The sequence below is a fragment of the Nycticebus coucang genome, chromosome 18 (genome assembly GCF_027406575.1).
Source record: "Nycticebus coucang isolate mNycCou1 chromosome 18, mNycCou1.pri, whole genome shotgun sequence".
In the NCBI taxonomy this organism is placed as follows: Eukaryota; Metazoa; Chordata; class Mammalia; order Primates; family Lorisidae; genus Nycticebus; species Nycticebus coucang.
The window spans coordinates 31,436,910-31,452,159 of NC_069797.1; the positions used below are offsets into that span (position 1 = coordinate 31,436,910).

Here is a 15,250-nt window from a genome sequence, read left to right on the forward strand (position 1 = left end):
GCAGAGCTGTTAAGAGGCTTTTTGCTGGTAAAATGGTATTTGTTTCACTTTAGGGGCAAGGCGCAGGGTGGGAGGATGTAGAAGAAACAAAATTGATTAATTAAAGCTGGAATGTGATGAGAACCTGAGAGTTATATTATTCCCTCTACTTTTATATATGTTTGAAATGTTCTGTAATAAACTCTTTTTTAAGAGAAAATTTTTAGTAGCAGTCCAAGTGAGAAATGATGGTACCGTGGACCAGTGTGATAGTGGTGATGGGGGTACATTAAGTGGGCAGCAGATTCAAGTCACATTTGAAAGTAAAGCTCATGGGACTTGCTAATGGATTAGATATACATTGTAGGAGAAAAAGGAAGTCAAGTATGACTATTATATATTTTACTCAGACAACTGAGGAGTTGAATTCTTGAGTTTAGTTTTGGCAGTATAAATTTAAAATGCCAATTAGGTTTTCAAGTGGAAATATTGTGCAGGCAGTGTCATTTATAATACATCAGCTAACCCTTAGTAGTAGTACCATACTCACAAGCAAACTTGGAACCCTCTATTGTGTGTTTCTAAACTTTGCCACTAGTGACTTAAGAGTTCTTTCCTTTTCAGATTTTGTGGGTGAAATTGAAAGGCTTGTTAGTCCATCGATTTGAAATAATTTAGATGTATTTTCTGTTATTTTTGAGGTATCCATTAGTGATTGTATTTTGAGTACCTTCTATCCTCAGCAGTAATTCTCCACCTATTTATCACCCTCATAAATGATAATGTTAACATGAAGGGCACACTCCAGTGGGTAAAACACACTGGCTATGCACTACTCTTTTTCAGTGAGTATGGTGATACAAGATGAGCTAACACTTTAGTGTGGTGTGCACTTTAAATATAAATGTTTTATGAAAACTTTGGATCTATTATTAGTAATTAAGTATTGTAACATACTTTGTTTCTAATCAGGACATTGTTGAAACACCATTTTGATAACCATGGACCTATTAATAACTAATATTTAAGGGTTTATTACCATGTGCCAGGCACCACTTTAAGAAACTACGTACTTAGCTGGGTGTTGTGGTGGGCACTTGTAGTCCCAGCTGCTGGGGAGGCTGAGGCAAGAGAATCGCCTAAGCCCCAGAGTTGGAGGTTGCTGTGAGCTGTGATGTCAGGGCATTCTACCGAGGGTGATAAAGTGAGACTCTTGTCTCTTAAAAAAAAAGAAAGAAAGAAAGAAACTGCGTACTCATTGGCTTTTTACAACAACCTTATTCCTGTTTTACAGAAAAGGAAATTGAGTTCCAAAATGGATCATTTAGATAGGAAGTAGCAGAACCAAGATACAAACCCAAGCAGTCTAGTTCCACAGCCTCCACTGTTAACTGCTACCTTGTAATGTATATAGAATATTTTAGGCTCGGCACCTGTAGCTCAGCGGCTAGGGCACCATCCACACACACTGGAGCTGGCGGGTTCGAATCCAGCCCAGGCCTGCCAAACAATAATGACAACTACAACCAAAAAATAGCTGGGCAGGGCGGCGCCTGTGGCTCTGTGGGTAGGGCACCTGTCCCATGTACCGAGGGTGGTGGGTTCAAACCTGGCCCTGGCCAAAAAAATAGCTGGGTGTTATGGCGGGTGCCTATAGTCCCAGCTACTCGGGAGGCTGAGGCAAGAGAATCACTTAAGGGGGCAGTTCTCTCACAATGGCTCCCAGCAGCCCACAGCCAAACACTATTACCTCCGTCCGACTCAGTCTGGGGCCCTAGACAATGCCCAAAGTTCTCCGCACTCCTGCTCAAGCTCTCCCCAAGGCAGTTCAACTGAGTGCCAAGTTCAAAAACACCAAAACAGTTCACAGCTTTCACTCTACTCAGTTCCCGAGAGTCAATCCAAGTATGTGGAGGAGCCACGGACCCAACTTGAAGAAAGCATTTCACAACTGCGAAATCACTGCAAGCCATATACAAGTTGGTGTCAGGAAACATACTCCCAAACTAAGCCCAAGATGCAAAGTTTGGTTCAATTGGGGTTAGACAGCTATGAATATCTCCAACATGCCCCTCCTGGGTTTTTCCCAAGACTTGGTGTTATCGGTCTCGCTGGCCTTGTTGGACTCCTTCTGGCTAACGGTTCAAAAATAAAGAAGCTGGTGTATCCACCTGGTTTCATGGGATTAGCTGCCTCTATATATTATCCACAACAAGCCATATTTGTCTAGGTCGGTGGGGAGAAATTATATGACTGGGGTTTGCGAGGATACATAGTTGTAGAAGATTTGTGGAAGGGGAACTTTCAAAAGCCAGGAAATGTGAAGAATTCACCTGGAAATAAGTAGAAAACTCCATGCTCTGCCCATTTTAATCAGATATAGGTAAACATTGGAAACTCCCCATACAGTAAATCAATTATTTCTACAGACAAATGGCAGAGAAGTCAGTATTGAATGTATTAAACTGGCATTCTTCATCAGGAAAAACTATACTAGGCCTCTTTTATCTTGGGTGATATTATCCTATAAGCAAACTAATCTGAAATCCTGTCACCTAGAGATAATGTATAAGCCTTAGAATTCTTCATGCTCATGTTGCTATTTATGTACATAATTAAAATCCAAGTTTAAAAAAAAAAAAAAGAGAATCACTTAAGCCCAAGAGTTTGAGGTTGCTGTGAGCTTTGATGCGACAGCATTCTACCAAGAGCAACATAGTAAGATTATCTCAAAAAAATAATAAAAATAAAATAAAAAAAATATGTATAGAATATTTTAAGTTTTGTTTCAGAAAACTTATCCAGAGTTGGGACATATAAACTAATAAATGCATATGCTTAGATACATATATGGATTTATGAAGAAAGCAATTGATGAATTCAACAGGATGTAATTATATGATCTCTAAAATATTCTAGCTAAAAGATATTTAGTGTTTGCTGACTGAAAACAGATAAATGGTTTTTCATATATTTTTGTAGTGTACTAGGAGGAGCAAAAGCTTTATAAACAACACTTGATGTGCTGTGAAGTGAAAATATAAAAAATGCTGGGCAGAGGCTCAGCGCCTGTAGTGCAGTGGTTACGGCAACAGCCACATACACTGAGGCTGGCAGGTTTGAACCCAGCCTGGGCCAGCAAACAACAATGATGACAACCTCACAAAAGGTTGTGGCGAGCACCTGTAGTCCCAGCTACTTGGGAGGCTGAGGCAAGAAAATCACTTAAGCCCAAGTGTTTGAGGTTGCTGTGAGCTGTGATGCCACAGCACTCTACCAAGGGCAGCAAAGTGAAACTCTGTCTCAAAAAAAAAAAAAGAAAGAAAGAAAGAAAAAGGTGCCAGGTGCGGTGGCTCACGCCTGTAATCCCAACGCTTGGGAGACTGAGGCAGGTGGATTGCCTGAGCTCACAGGTTCGAGACCACTCTAGCCATAGCAAGACACCATCTCTAAAAAAATGCCAGGCATTGTGGTGGCTGCCTGTACACCCAGCTACTTGGGAGGCTGAGGCAAGATGATCACTTGAACCCAAGAATTTGAGGTTGCTGTGAGATAAGATGCCACAGCACTCTACCAAGGATGACCAAGTGAAACTCTATCTCAAAAAAAGAAAAGAAAATGTTAAATGATATCCTATACGTGTTCTGAGCTTTAATTTTTTGTTTACAAATTTAGAGTGTTACACAACTGTCCAGTCCTGATTATATGAAGGAAGAAATGGTATAGTACCACAGATAATGATTAAAATTATAGAAAAATAAAGGGAAAAGTAGTAAAGCTGTTTTATAAAAATTTAAAATGTGTTGTTTACATTGGAATTGTAAAAACTCTTAAGTTACGAGGAGGAAAGACCTTTATCTTATTATTACCTATGTGAGCATATATTATTGAATCAGCATACTTTGTATGTATAAAGCCAACAGTTCTAAAAATCACCAGAAGAGATTCATTTTGCTAATAGGGTTTATTTTGGTTATTATTTTTTAGTGGCACAACTGAGTTTTTGGGATCTTAATTCTTGTTAACAAACAAAATGAAGTAGCTTCATACTGAGCTTTCATATGTTGAATGTACCTGCACTAGTGATTGGTCACTTAGAATGTTTGTATTTATAGAAATGTGGATAATAACTACCAATGAACTACATGTAAAAAGAAAAAAATTATCCAGAGTAGACAGAACTGTGTGAGTGAGTAACTAGAGCCTCTTCTTGATTTTATTTTTAACTTACCCCATAAAGTTGGGATTTTGGAATAGGGAAAAAAATAATCCTTTACTGGTCCTCTGTCCTACTCTTTGATTTCCTTCCCTAAATAATTTATTTTCTTTTAAATTTTTCCTTGTAGCATCAGCGAGAGCTTTCTAACTGTCAAAGGTGCTGCCCTTTTTCTGCCACGGGGAAATGGTTCATCCACACCAAGAATCAGCCACAGGCGTAACAAGCATGCAGGTACAGCTGCATATTTGTTATTCTTTTCTTCATAACCTTGTCTTTCATTTTGTTCTAAAAGGTTTATCACTTCATCCCGTTTCTCCATCAGTTCTTCATTAGTGAAAAAAAAAGCATTGTAGTTGGACAATTTTTCTAGCACTTAGAAGAAGGCCTTATACATGTAGTAGATAGTCAATAAATTTTTCTTACATACTGTGCAAAAATGCTCTAAATAAGTCATATGTGACTTCTCGGTTAAGGTTTTGATAGCTAAAATATGTTCAGATGTTCCCGTCCAAGGGCTCCATCCTATGCAAAATCATTTCAACTAATCAAAGAAAATTTTTTCTTTCTGCTTTCTAGTGATCGTGTGAGGAGAAGGGTATAGACTCATTGTCATTGTTGTGATAACAAGAGTCTTTGTATCACATATCAAAAAGGGTATAGACTCATTGTCATTGTTGTGATAACAAGAGTCTTTGTATCACATATTAAAATGTTAGTTCTTAAGAGCCAAAGTCTACTTCTTTTTTTTTTTTTTTTTTTTTGTAGAGACAGTCTCACTTTACTGCCCTTGGTAGAGTGCCGTGGCGTCACACGGCTCACAGCAACCTCCAGCTCTTGGGCTTACGTGATTCTCTTGCCTCAGCCTCCCGAGCAGCTGGGACTACAGGCGCCCGCCCACAACGCCTGGCTATTTTTTTGTTGCAGTTTGGCTGGGGCTGGGTTTGAACCCGCCACCCTCGGTATATGGGGCCGGCACCCTACTCACTGAGCCACAGGCACCACCCCCAATGTACACACTAAAACGACTGGAAGACTTATAAGCAAGGAATCACCAAATAAATGTTTGCCTACAAGGAAAAATATCTAGTAACAGTAGTATATACATTTTATTTTCTTATATTGGATTTCTCTAAAATTAGGCACACCTGCAGTATTGAGGTTATTAAAAAATCATAGAAAATGTTCCTTGGGAAAGAGGTCTACAGATACAGGATTTCCACAGCTTAGGAAGGTAATCAGCCTGAGGCTTCTTTTCTACTATGAACAAGCTTTCTTTGAGTCATTTTGGAGAAAAAAATAAAAGTCAAGTTGAGGACAGTAATTCTGATAAATGCCATACAAGGAGGTGGTTGCTTGTTGTTATAAATGTACTACTTGGATGATTTGTGACCTCTGGGAACAGAAGAAATTGCAATTACTAGGAAGACTGTAGACCTTGAGTATGTAGCCCAGAGGTGAAAGCCAGAAATACTGAAGCCTGTTAAGCCATTATTTGAGTTTAGCTCTAGTCAAGGTAATCTTAGCTATTTTAATGGCTGCTCTAGTTTTTGTTCAGGCCTTCATCTAGTTGCAAACACAGCAGCTCAGAATTATATTCCATTTTATTGGATAGTATTGTCCTCCTATGAATACTCTCCAGCTATGGAAGATTTTTTAAAGAATGGTGGGGCATTGTTTTGGATATTAGCTTGGGTTACACTTTTTTGTTTGTTTGTTTGTTTGTTTGTTTGGAGACAGATTCTCACTGTGTTACAGGGCTGTCGCATGAGCCTAGCTCATGGCAACCTCAAATTCCTGTGTTCAAGTGATCCTCTTGACTCATCCTCCCAAGTAGATGGGACTACAGGTGCCTGCCACAATACCCAGCTAATTTTTCTATTTTTAGTAGAGATAGCGTCTTGCTCTTGCTCAGGCTGGTCTTAAACTCCAGAGCTCCAGGGATCCTCCTAGAGTACTAGGATCCTTGGCATCCTAGAGTACTAGAATTACAGGTGTGAGCCTTGGGGTATACTTTCTAAAACCTTCCTTATCAATGGCTACCACCAGAGGTGCAAGAGGGGCACTTCTTCAAAACACTTGAATGCACAGAGGAAGTAGGCCCAGATAAGCTTTGTATTTCTGTTTGGTGTGGACATTTATCCCTTACAGTAAAAAGAAGACAAATTATTGGTTTAAATCCAACTTGTCTGACTAACATGTTGGACAAATTACTATATGGCATGTAATGGTAAGTGGAGTCAGTGGCATTTAAATCTCCTGGCCCTTTGGCCTTTTTCTTTAGTCAAACTTCCACACTTAACTGCCCCCAGGTTTCTGCTTGACATCATTCACTTAGCTTTCCTCATACTAAAAAGAAAAGCAAATTTAACACAAGCTGAATGGACTTGATTTGTGATCCAAACCGTAATAGATGAGGCAGTGTGAGTATAAACGCAGCTCACAAAAGCCAGACTGTCACATAAACTAAAGCTGCTTTGGCTAAGCTCAACAATAACTGAAAGTTGATGGTAGAAGGGAGAGCAGATCTGATTGTACTTCCTTATACATGTTTCTTGAACTGGTTAAAATTTTTTTGGTCTGGGCTGCACTTTAAATATCCAAATATTATTTTGCAAACAATGAAAAGTTTGAAAATCAAACTGAAAGCTGAAATTTAGCTACTAGTAGTAAAATACATGGGAAAATGTAGGGGAACATCTTGACAGTATGGTATAATAGTGTATTACCTCTGTCAGACTATCTGAATAACAGTTTCCCACAAATAATACCCAGTTTGCTTATATTAATAGCAGTACTTTTCACAGCTAGCAAACCTGAGCTTCCACATTCCTAACTGACATAAGACACCTTACCCTCAGAGTAAGGCTCCTAATTTTTGTCTGACCTTCAAATAAATAAGCCCTCTAGATCCTTGGGCTGGTAGTAGTGTCTGGGCTACTATTTAAGGTTTTCCTCCAGAAGTCCTCCATCCTAAAAGTCCTTTCCTTAGGTTATGCCTCTTGATAAGACAGAAGGAAACTTAGTTATTAAAAAGCCTCAGCTGCTTAACTCAAGTATAACTGGTAACTCTAGTAATTTTTCATTGTTTTTACTTAACACTTTGTGTCCTCGTACTTGTTTTTATTTTTTTAACAGCTTTATTGATATATAACACGTATTCCTTATAATTCATCCAGTTTACTCATTTAAAGTATACAATAAGGGCTGCATGTGGTGGCTTATACTTGTAATCCCAGCACTTTGAGAGGCCAAGGCAAGGGGATTACTTAAGGCCAAGAGTTTGAGACCACCCCGAGCAACATAGCAAGATTTTATCTCTACAAAAATAAAATATAAAAACAATTATCCAGGCATAATGGCACATTTGTATAGTCCTAGGTGCATAGGCTGAGGTGGGAGGATTGCTTGAGTTCAAAACTTCAAGGTTACAGTGAGCTATGATCTTGCCACCGCCTGACCTTGTCTCTAAAAATAAGTAAATAATGTGTACATTCGGTGGTTTTTAGTATGTTCGCAGAAGTGTACAACATCACCACAATCTAATTTTAGAACATTTCATCACCCCCAAAAGATACCCGATACCCATTAACAATTACTCCCTATTTTCCCTATCTTCTCCCCCAGCCCTAAGCAACCACTAATTTACTTTCTGTCTCTATAGATTTGTCTATTCTAGACATTCTGTATAAATGGATTTTTGAGATAGTCTCCTTTTACTTAGCATGTTTTCAAAGGTCATCCATGTTTTATAGTGTGTATCAATATTTAAATTCTCTTTTATGATGAAATAATATTACATTGTCTGAATATACCACATTTTATTTATCTACTCATCAGTTGATGAACATTTAAGTTGTTTTCATTTTTTGACTGTATGAACTTTTTGTATAAGTTTTTATATGGGCATTGTTTTTGTTTCTCTTGTGTTTCTGCCAAGGAGCCAGGACTGGTTCTTGCACATGAGACTTAGATTTTGTCTCTGCGTCTTGGGTTTGAAATGTAGGAGAATGGGTCTGGCCAAACATAATGACTCTCATTTTTAATCTAGAAAGTTGAAAGATCTGCAATAATGGCATTGGTCAGAAGCCAACAGTGAAATAAAACCCAAGAAAACTATTTTTTTGAGACAGAGTCTCATTATCATCCTGAGTAGAGTGTTGTGGCATCATAGCCCACAGCAAACTCAAATTCTTGGGTTCAAGTGACCCTCTTGCCTCAGCCTCCTAAGTAGCTGGGACCACATGCCTGGCTAATTATTTTTATTTATTGATTTTATTATATATATATATATAGAGAGAGAGAGAGAGAGAGAGAGTCTCACTTTATCGCTCTACTTTGGTAGAGTGCTGTGACGTCACAGCTGACAGCAACCTCCAACTTCTGGGCTTAGGCAATTCTCTGGCCTCTGCCTCCCGAGTAGCTGGGACTATAGGCGCCTGCCACAACACCTATTTTTGTGTTGCAGTTTGGCCGGGGCTGGGTTTGAACCCACCACCCTCGGTATATGGGGCTGACGCCCTACTCACTGAGCCACAGGCACCGGCCCCCCCCCCTTTTTTTTTTAGGCAGAGTTTTACCTTGTCCCCCTCAGTAGAGTGAGGACATGGCATCATAGCTCAAAGCAACCTCAAACACTTGGGCTCAAGCCATCCTCTTGCCTCAGCCTCCCAAGTAGCTGGGACAACAGGCACCCACCACAGTGCCTGGCTGTTTTTTTCTATTTTGAATAGAGATGTGGTCTCACTCTTGCTCAGGATGGTCTCAAAGTCCTGAGCTCAAGCTCAGCCTCCCAGAGTGCTAGGATTACAGGCATGAGCCACTGCGCCCAGCCTCAGAAAACTATTCTTTAAGAGAAGGAAGTAAAGGGGAAAGGAAAGACTTTCAGACTTGCTGACCTTTTAGACAAACTCACCTGTTTGACAACCTACTTTTTTCTTCCTACCACTCTCCACTTCTTGCACAAATCAGTATTTCCTCTCATAATTAACAGCTGTGAAGTTAACTGCAAGAAAATTATACAGGGTGGCCATAAAGTTTGTGTACAATTTAAAATTGCACACAAACTTTATGGCTACCCTATATATGTAAATTCTAAGATTGATGTAAATACTGGCCTTCATGGGTCTTCACTGGGACTATAGGTGCCCACCACAATACCCAGCTAGTTTTAGAGGTGGGGGTCTAGCTCTGGCTCAGGCTGGTCTCGAACCTGTGAGCTTAGGCAATCCACCTGCCTTGGCCTCCCATAGTGTTGGAAATTACAGACATGAGCCACTATACCTGGTGTGACTTAGTTTTATAAAATGTTTCTTTGTCAAGAACAAGTGAAGGTTGGGTGCTGTAATCCTAGCATTCTGGGAGGCCAGAGTGGGAGGCCTGCTGGAGGTTAGGAGTTCAAGACCAACCTAAGCAAGAACAAGACCCCAACCCTATCTCTCTAAAAGTACAAAAATTAGGCTCGGCGCCTGTAGCTCAGTGGCTGGGCGCCAGCCACATACACTGGAGCTAGCGGGTTCAAACCCGGCCCAGACCTGCAAAACAATGACAACTACAACAAAAGAATAGCCGGGCATTGTAGTGGGCACCTGTAGTCCCAGCTACTTGGGAGGCTGAGGCAAGAGAATCGCTTAAGCCCAAGAGTTTGAGGTTGCTGTGAGCTGTGACGCAATGGCAGTCTACCAAGGGTGACATAGTGAGAGACTGTCTCAAAATAAAATAAAATAAAAAGTACAAAAATTAGCCAGGCATGGTAGTGCACATCTGTGGTTCCAGCTGCTTGGGAAGCTGAGACAGGAGGATTAATTGAGCACCAGAATTTGAGGTTGCTGTGAGCTAGGCTGAGGCCATGGCACTCTAGCCTGGGTGACAGAGCAAGACTCTGTCTCAAAAATAAAAGAAACAAGTGAAGATTCAAATAATGGCTGCCCATTTAAAGCATCTAATAATATGTTCAAGACATATATATTCATGATATGCTATATATATATATTCTCATTTTAATAGCAGCCACTCTTGTGGAAATCATTTTAAACTATTACATTATTCTGGGAGGAATCTAAGAATCTTCTTAGGTGAAGTACAACTGAAGCTGATTATTATAGAGATAAGAATGGCAAAATGGTTAGCTTTTTAAAAAATGTGGATAATTCTTCTAACTATACACCACATTTTCAAAATGCCTTCATTGCCACCTTCAGTGGGCCTGAAAACACAGGCAGTGTTGCCTCTGCCCAGCAAATCTCTCATCAGCCTCCACCATAGTACATTACATGATTCTGAAATTGGTCTCAAGTACACCTTTCATAGGACAGACACAAATTTTAATATAGTGTAGACTAAAACTGAATGTATAAAGATATAGCCTACCATTCTCTCTTTCCATTTAAAAGGAGTCAGTATCATATTATTTAATTTCTATGTCTAATAAGAGTCCTTCAGTGAATCAGACTTTATTTTACCAAAGTTGCTAAAGGTAGAAGAAATTTTCTCTGTTGACATTCAAAAGGAGAATAATTATCCTTTGATTCGTAATTTTACCAGGTGATCTCCAACAGCATCTTCAAGCAATGTTCATACTTCTCCGCCCAGAAGACAATATCAGGCTGGTAAGTTAATGGTGTCACCATAATTTTCTTTCTCAGAAGACTATCTAAGATAGTTATTGTTAAACATTTTTATGTTGGGACATAAAACTATGTGGAATAGGAAAGATGAATGGTATATCATTATTATCCAGGATCTTAGAATGTAATTGAGGAATATTAGCTAATGTGATATGAAATAATTTGATGGTTCAAGACAGTTAGCACAAATTTCTAAGTTACTGACTAATAACGATTGAAGTTCAGAAAAAGAAGAGAAAACTTGGAGATTTGACCTAATTGAGGAAGGTTTATATAGATAGTGGAGCTTGAGCAGGATTTTAAAAGATGATAAGATTTGGATTGGTAAAAAGAAATCATTCTAGATGGGGACATAACTTACACAAAAACACATAAAGTGAAAACACACACACACACACATAGAGGGAAAGACAAGGAGAGAGTGAAATGGCCAAGGATTGATACTGGACTTAGGTTCTTATTAATTATATAATGTTGGACAAGTTACTTTATCGTGTCTGTGCATATTTCCTCATCTCCTGACTACCTCTCACAGTTAAAAAGACCAAATGGACAGGAAGAGCATAAATTGCTACTATGTGTGGTTTTACTGTTATTATAAGGAAGATAGATGCTAGAAAAATAAGGCAGGCAAATAAGGATTTAATATGCTCTAAACTGGAATTCTCAAACTGGCAGCTCTTAGGTGAGAGATATGTTTTGTTTGGATCACACAGTGTTGTTGGTTGTTTTTGAGACAATCTTACTATGTCGCCCTCAGTAGAGTGCTATGGCATCATAGCTCACAGCAACCTCTAGTTCTTGGGCCCAGCCTCCCAAGTAGCTGGGACTACAAGTGTGCACCACAAAGCCTGGCTAGTTTTTCTATTTTCAGTAGAGAAAGGATCTCACTCTTGCTCAGGCTGGCCACAAACTCCTGAGCTCAGGCAATCCACTGACCTTGGCCCCCTAGAGTGCTAGGATTACAGGTATGAGCCATGTTGTTGTTGTTTAATGTAAGCCAGAATTTTAAAGTCAGATAATTTCATATAAAAAATCCCTACTTAGGGCTTATCTTCAAAAATCAAAAATTTCTGACTTTATTCTCACATGGCAAAACTTGACTAGACTGGGTTAAGGTAAATTCTGACATGGTTTCTTAATTTACCATAATCCCCTTCCTATCTTATTGTCTTATAGATAATAAAGTCAGCGTCATCATTTGTCATCATTCCTGCCATGTCAGTTTGCTTATAATAATACCTCTAATAGATCCAGGAAAACAAAAATGGGATGAGCATATTTATTTGTGGATATTGAAAAGTATTTCTATGTATTTAATAATTCACCTGACTTACTTTACCCATTTACATTTCCTATCTGACCTTCTAGATTACTAACTAGAGGTAGTTCCTCTCACTTTACAGTAAGTAGTTTGTGAAACATTACAGATTTTTGAGCCAGGGACTGACAGGAAAACTACAGTATTTAAGGAAGATTCCTCAGAAATTAAAACAGAATAGAGAAAAGGAAAAGGTCATTTTATTTTAATTTTATTTTATGTATTTATTTTTTTAGAGACAGAGTCTCACTTTATCACCCCCAGTAGTGTGCTGTGGTGTCATAGCTCATACCAACCTCCAACTCCTGGGCTTAGGCGATTTTCTTGCCTCAGCCTCCTGAGTAGCTGGGACTACAGCTACTACACAATGCCTGGCTATTTTGTTGTTGTTGTTGCAGTTTGGCCGGGGCTAGATTCAAACCCACCACCCTCGGTATATGGGGCTGGTGACCTACCCACTGAGCCACAGGCACCACCCAAAAAGGTCATTTTAAATCAAGAGGACCCATTGGGTAGTTATTATAGTACTCCAGGGATGTGGTAATGAGTCCTTCTAGATTAGAGTGGTTACTTGTAAATTAACTGAGAGCCACAGACACAGACATGTTAGATTTAAGTAGTTAATCTCTACTTTCTGTCCAGGAAGAGAGATAATGAGTAGAATACAAGATTAACTGTGGAAAGATGGATCAGGCCTCTGAACTCTGTGGTAATTACTGATTTTTCATCCTCTTAATCATGCTGTATTTAATTTTGTCATTTCTTTCTCTGGAAATCTGCTTCTATTGCCTTTTTTACATGGCCCACTAATTTTTCTTGGGAAACTTTAAAATTTAAAATATATCCTTCATAATTATTTTATATTCTGACTTTTCATTTTTTTAAATCTTTTTATATCCTGACTAAAGTAACATTGTATATTTGTCAATCTTGTCTGTATATCTTGACATACTTCTTTCTTAAACAGTTCTTTTTTTTTTTTGTAGAGACAGAGTCTCACTTTATGGCCCTCGGTAGAGTGCCGTGGCCTCACACAGCTCACAGCAACCTCCAACTCTTGGGCTTAAGCGATTCTCTTGCCTCAGCCTCCCGAGTAGCTGGGACTACAGGCGCTCACCACGACGCCCGGCTAAAACGCCCTGCTATTTTTTGGTTGCAGTTTGGCCGGGGCCGGGTTTGAACCCATCACCCTCGGTATACGGGGCCGGCGCCTTACTGACTGAGCCACAGGCGCCGCCCATCTTAAACAGTTCTTTAAAAGTGAACAAAGGGGAAGTACAGTTCCTACAGTATTAATATAAAGCAGTGATTCTCAAACTTTAGAATACATATCAATCACCTAGAGAACTTTGTCAAAATACAATTGCTGTTCTCCACCTATACAGTTTGTTTGATGAGGGGGAAGCAGGGATAAATTCTTTTTTTTTTTTTTTTTTGTTTAAGACAAGATCTCGTTCTTACCACCCAGGCTAGAAGATAGTGGCCGTCTGATTAGCTCTCTGCAATCTCACACTTCTCGGTTTAAGTAATCCTCCTACCTCAGCCTCCCAGAAAATTTTTCTATTTTTTGTAGAGTTGGGATCTTGCTCTTGCTCAAGCTGATTATTTTTTATTTTTTATTTTTATTTTATTTATTTATTTATTTATTTTTTTTTTTGTGGTTTTTGGCCGGGGCTGGGTTTGAACCCGCCACCTCCGGCATATGGGACCGGCGCCCTACTCACTGAGCCACAGGCGCCGCCCTTATTTTTATTTTTTTGAGACAGAGTCTCAAGCTGTCAGCCAGGGTAGAGTGCTGTGGTGTCATAGCTCATAGCCACCTCCAACTCCTGGGCTCAAGCGATCCTCTTGCCTCAGTTATTCTATTTTTAGTAGAGACGGGGGTGGGGGGGTTGTCTCACTTTTTGCTCAGGCTGGTCTCGAACTCGTGAGCTCAAGCAATCCATTTGCCTCGTCCTCCCAGAGTTCTAGGATTATAGGTGTGAGCCACAGTGCCTGACCGATAATTTGTATTTTTTTTTTTTTTTTGAGACAGAGTCACACTTTGTCACCCTCAGTAGTGTTCTACACTCTGAGAAAACCATTCTTAGCAAAACCATCACAGCTCACAGCAACCTCCAGCTCTTGGACTTAGGTGACTCTCTAGCCTCAGCCTCCTGAGTAGCTGGGACTACAGGCACCTGGCTATTTTTTGTTGTAGTTTGGCCAGGGCAGGGTTGGAACCCGCCACCCTCGGTATATGGGGCCAGCGCCCTACTCATTGAGCCAATGGCACCACCCGATAATTTGTATTTTTAACCAGTTTCCCCGTGATGTCAATGCTAATGTCAAGGAAGCACATTTTTAGTACAGTTCTCTAAAACCCGTAATAGTCACTTGTACATACTTGGATGCCTATCAGGCATGATAGCGTCCACACAAATTACCAAAATTTGTGTGGTTTGGTAAAGCTGAAGTTGAGATTTTAACATTACTTGGTCTATCTTTTTCTCATTGATAACGTTCTGGAGTTTGGTTTGAACCTCTATCAAAATAATTTTAATGGGCTCGGCACCTGTAGCACAGTGGTTATGGCACCAGCCACATACACCGAGGCTGGCGGGTTCAAATCTGGCCCAGGCCAGCTAAACAACAATGGCAACCACAACGAAAAATAGCTGGGCATTGTCTCAAAAAAAAAAAAATAATAATAATAATTTTAACGACTTGAGACGACATGAAGGAAGCAATTAGAAAGGCAGAGCAGGCAGTTAAGTCTTTTCTTACTAAAATATGCAGCTTCAGCTGCTTTACATTTACAAAATATAAATTCAGAAAATGTAACTGATGCTTCTAAATTAATTCAGAGTTTTCAAATGACAAGCCATTTTACAGTTGTTTTGAATTGTTACAAACACATAGTCATTATGTTTCAGTTTATTGAGTGAGTCATCTTCAAGAAAATGAGTGAATACATTGTATGACTTTGGACAAATTAGCACTTTTCTGACTGAAAGGAGCATTTGTATACTCAAAGCAAAGGCTTTTGTTTTGAGTTAAATTTGGAATGCTTAAACTCTTATCTTGGGATTTCTGCATAAGGTTAAAAGTTTGATAGTCAACTAAAAG

At 39.4% G+C, this 15,250-nt stretch overlaps 1 protein-coding gene and 1 pseudogene across 7 annotated transcripts in view; both read left to right on the plus strand.

Annotated features, from left to right (window-relative positions):
- SSH2 (slingshot protein phosphatase 2) overlaps positions 1-15,250 on the plus strand; it is a 294,781-nt gene that overhangs the window by 215,361 nt on the left and 64,170 nt on the right. For all 6 annotated transcript variants that reach the window (XR_008375703.1, XM_053570907.1, XM_053570906.1 and 3 more), the window contains 2 exons: positions 4,326-4,429; positions 10,739-10,803. Coding sequence is in view for 5 of the 6 variants with exons in the window: in XM_053570907.1 (XP_053426882.1) it covers positions 4,326-4,429; positions 10,739-10,803 (169 nt within the window). In the remaining variant the exon portion in view is untranslated. The remainder of the gene's footprint in view (positions 1-4,325; positions 4,430-10,738; positions 10,804-15,250) is intronic.
- LOC128571218 (MICOS complex subunit MIC26-like) lies at positions 1,781-2,608 on the plus strand (annotated as a pseudogene). Its single transcript, XR_008375705.1, has one exon. The product of XR_008375705.1 is annotated as an MICOS complex subunit MIC26-like (transcript).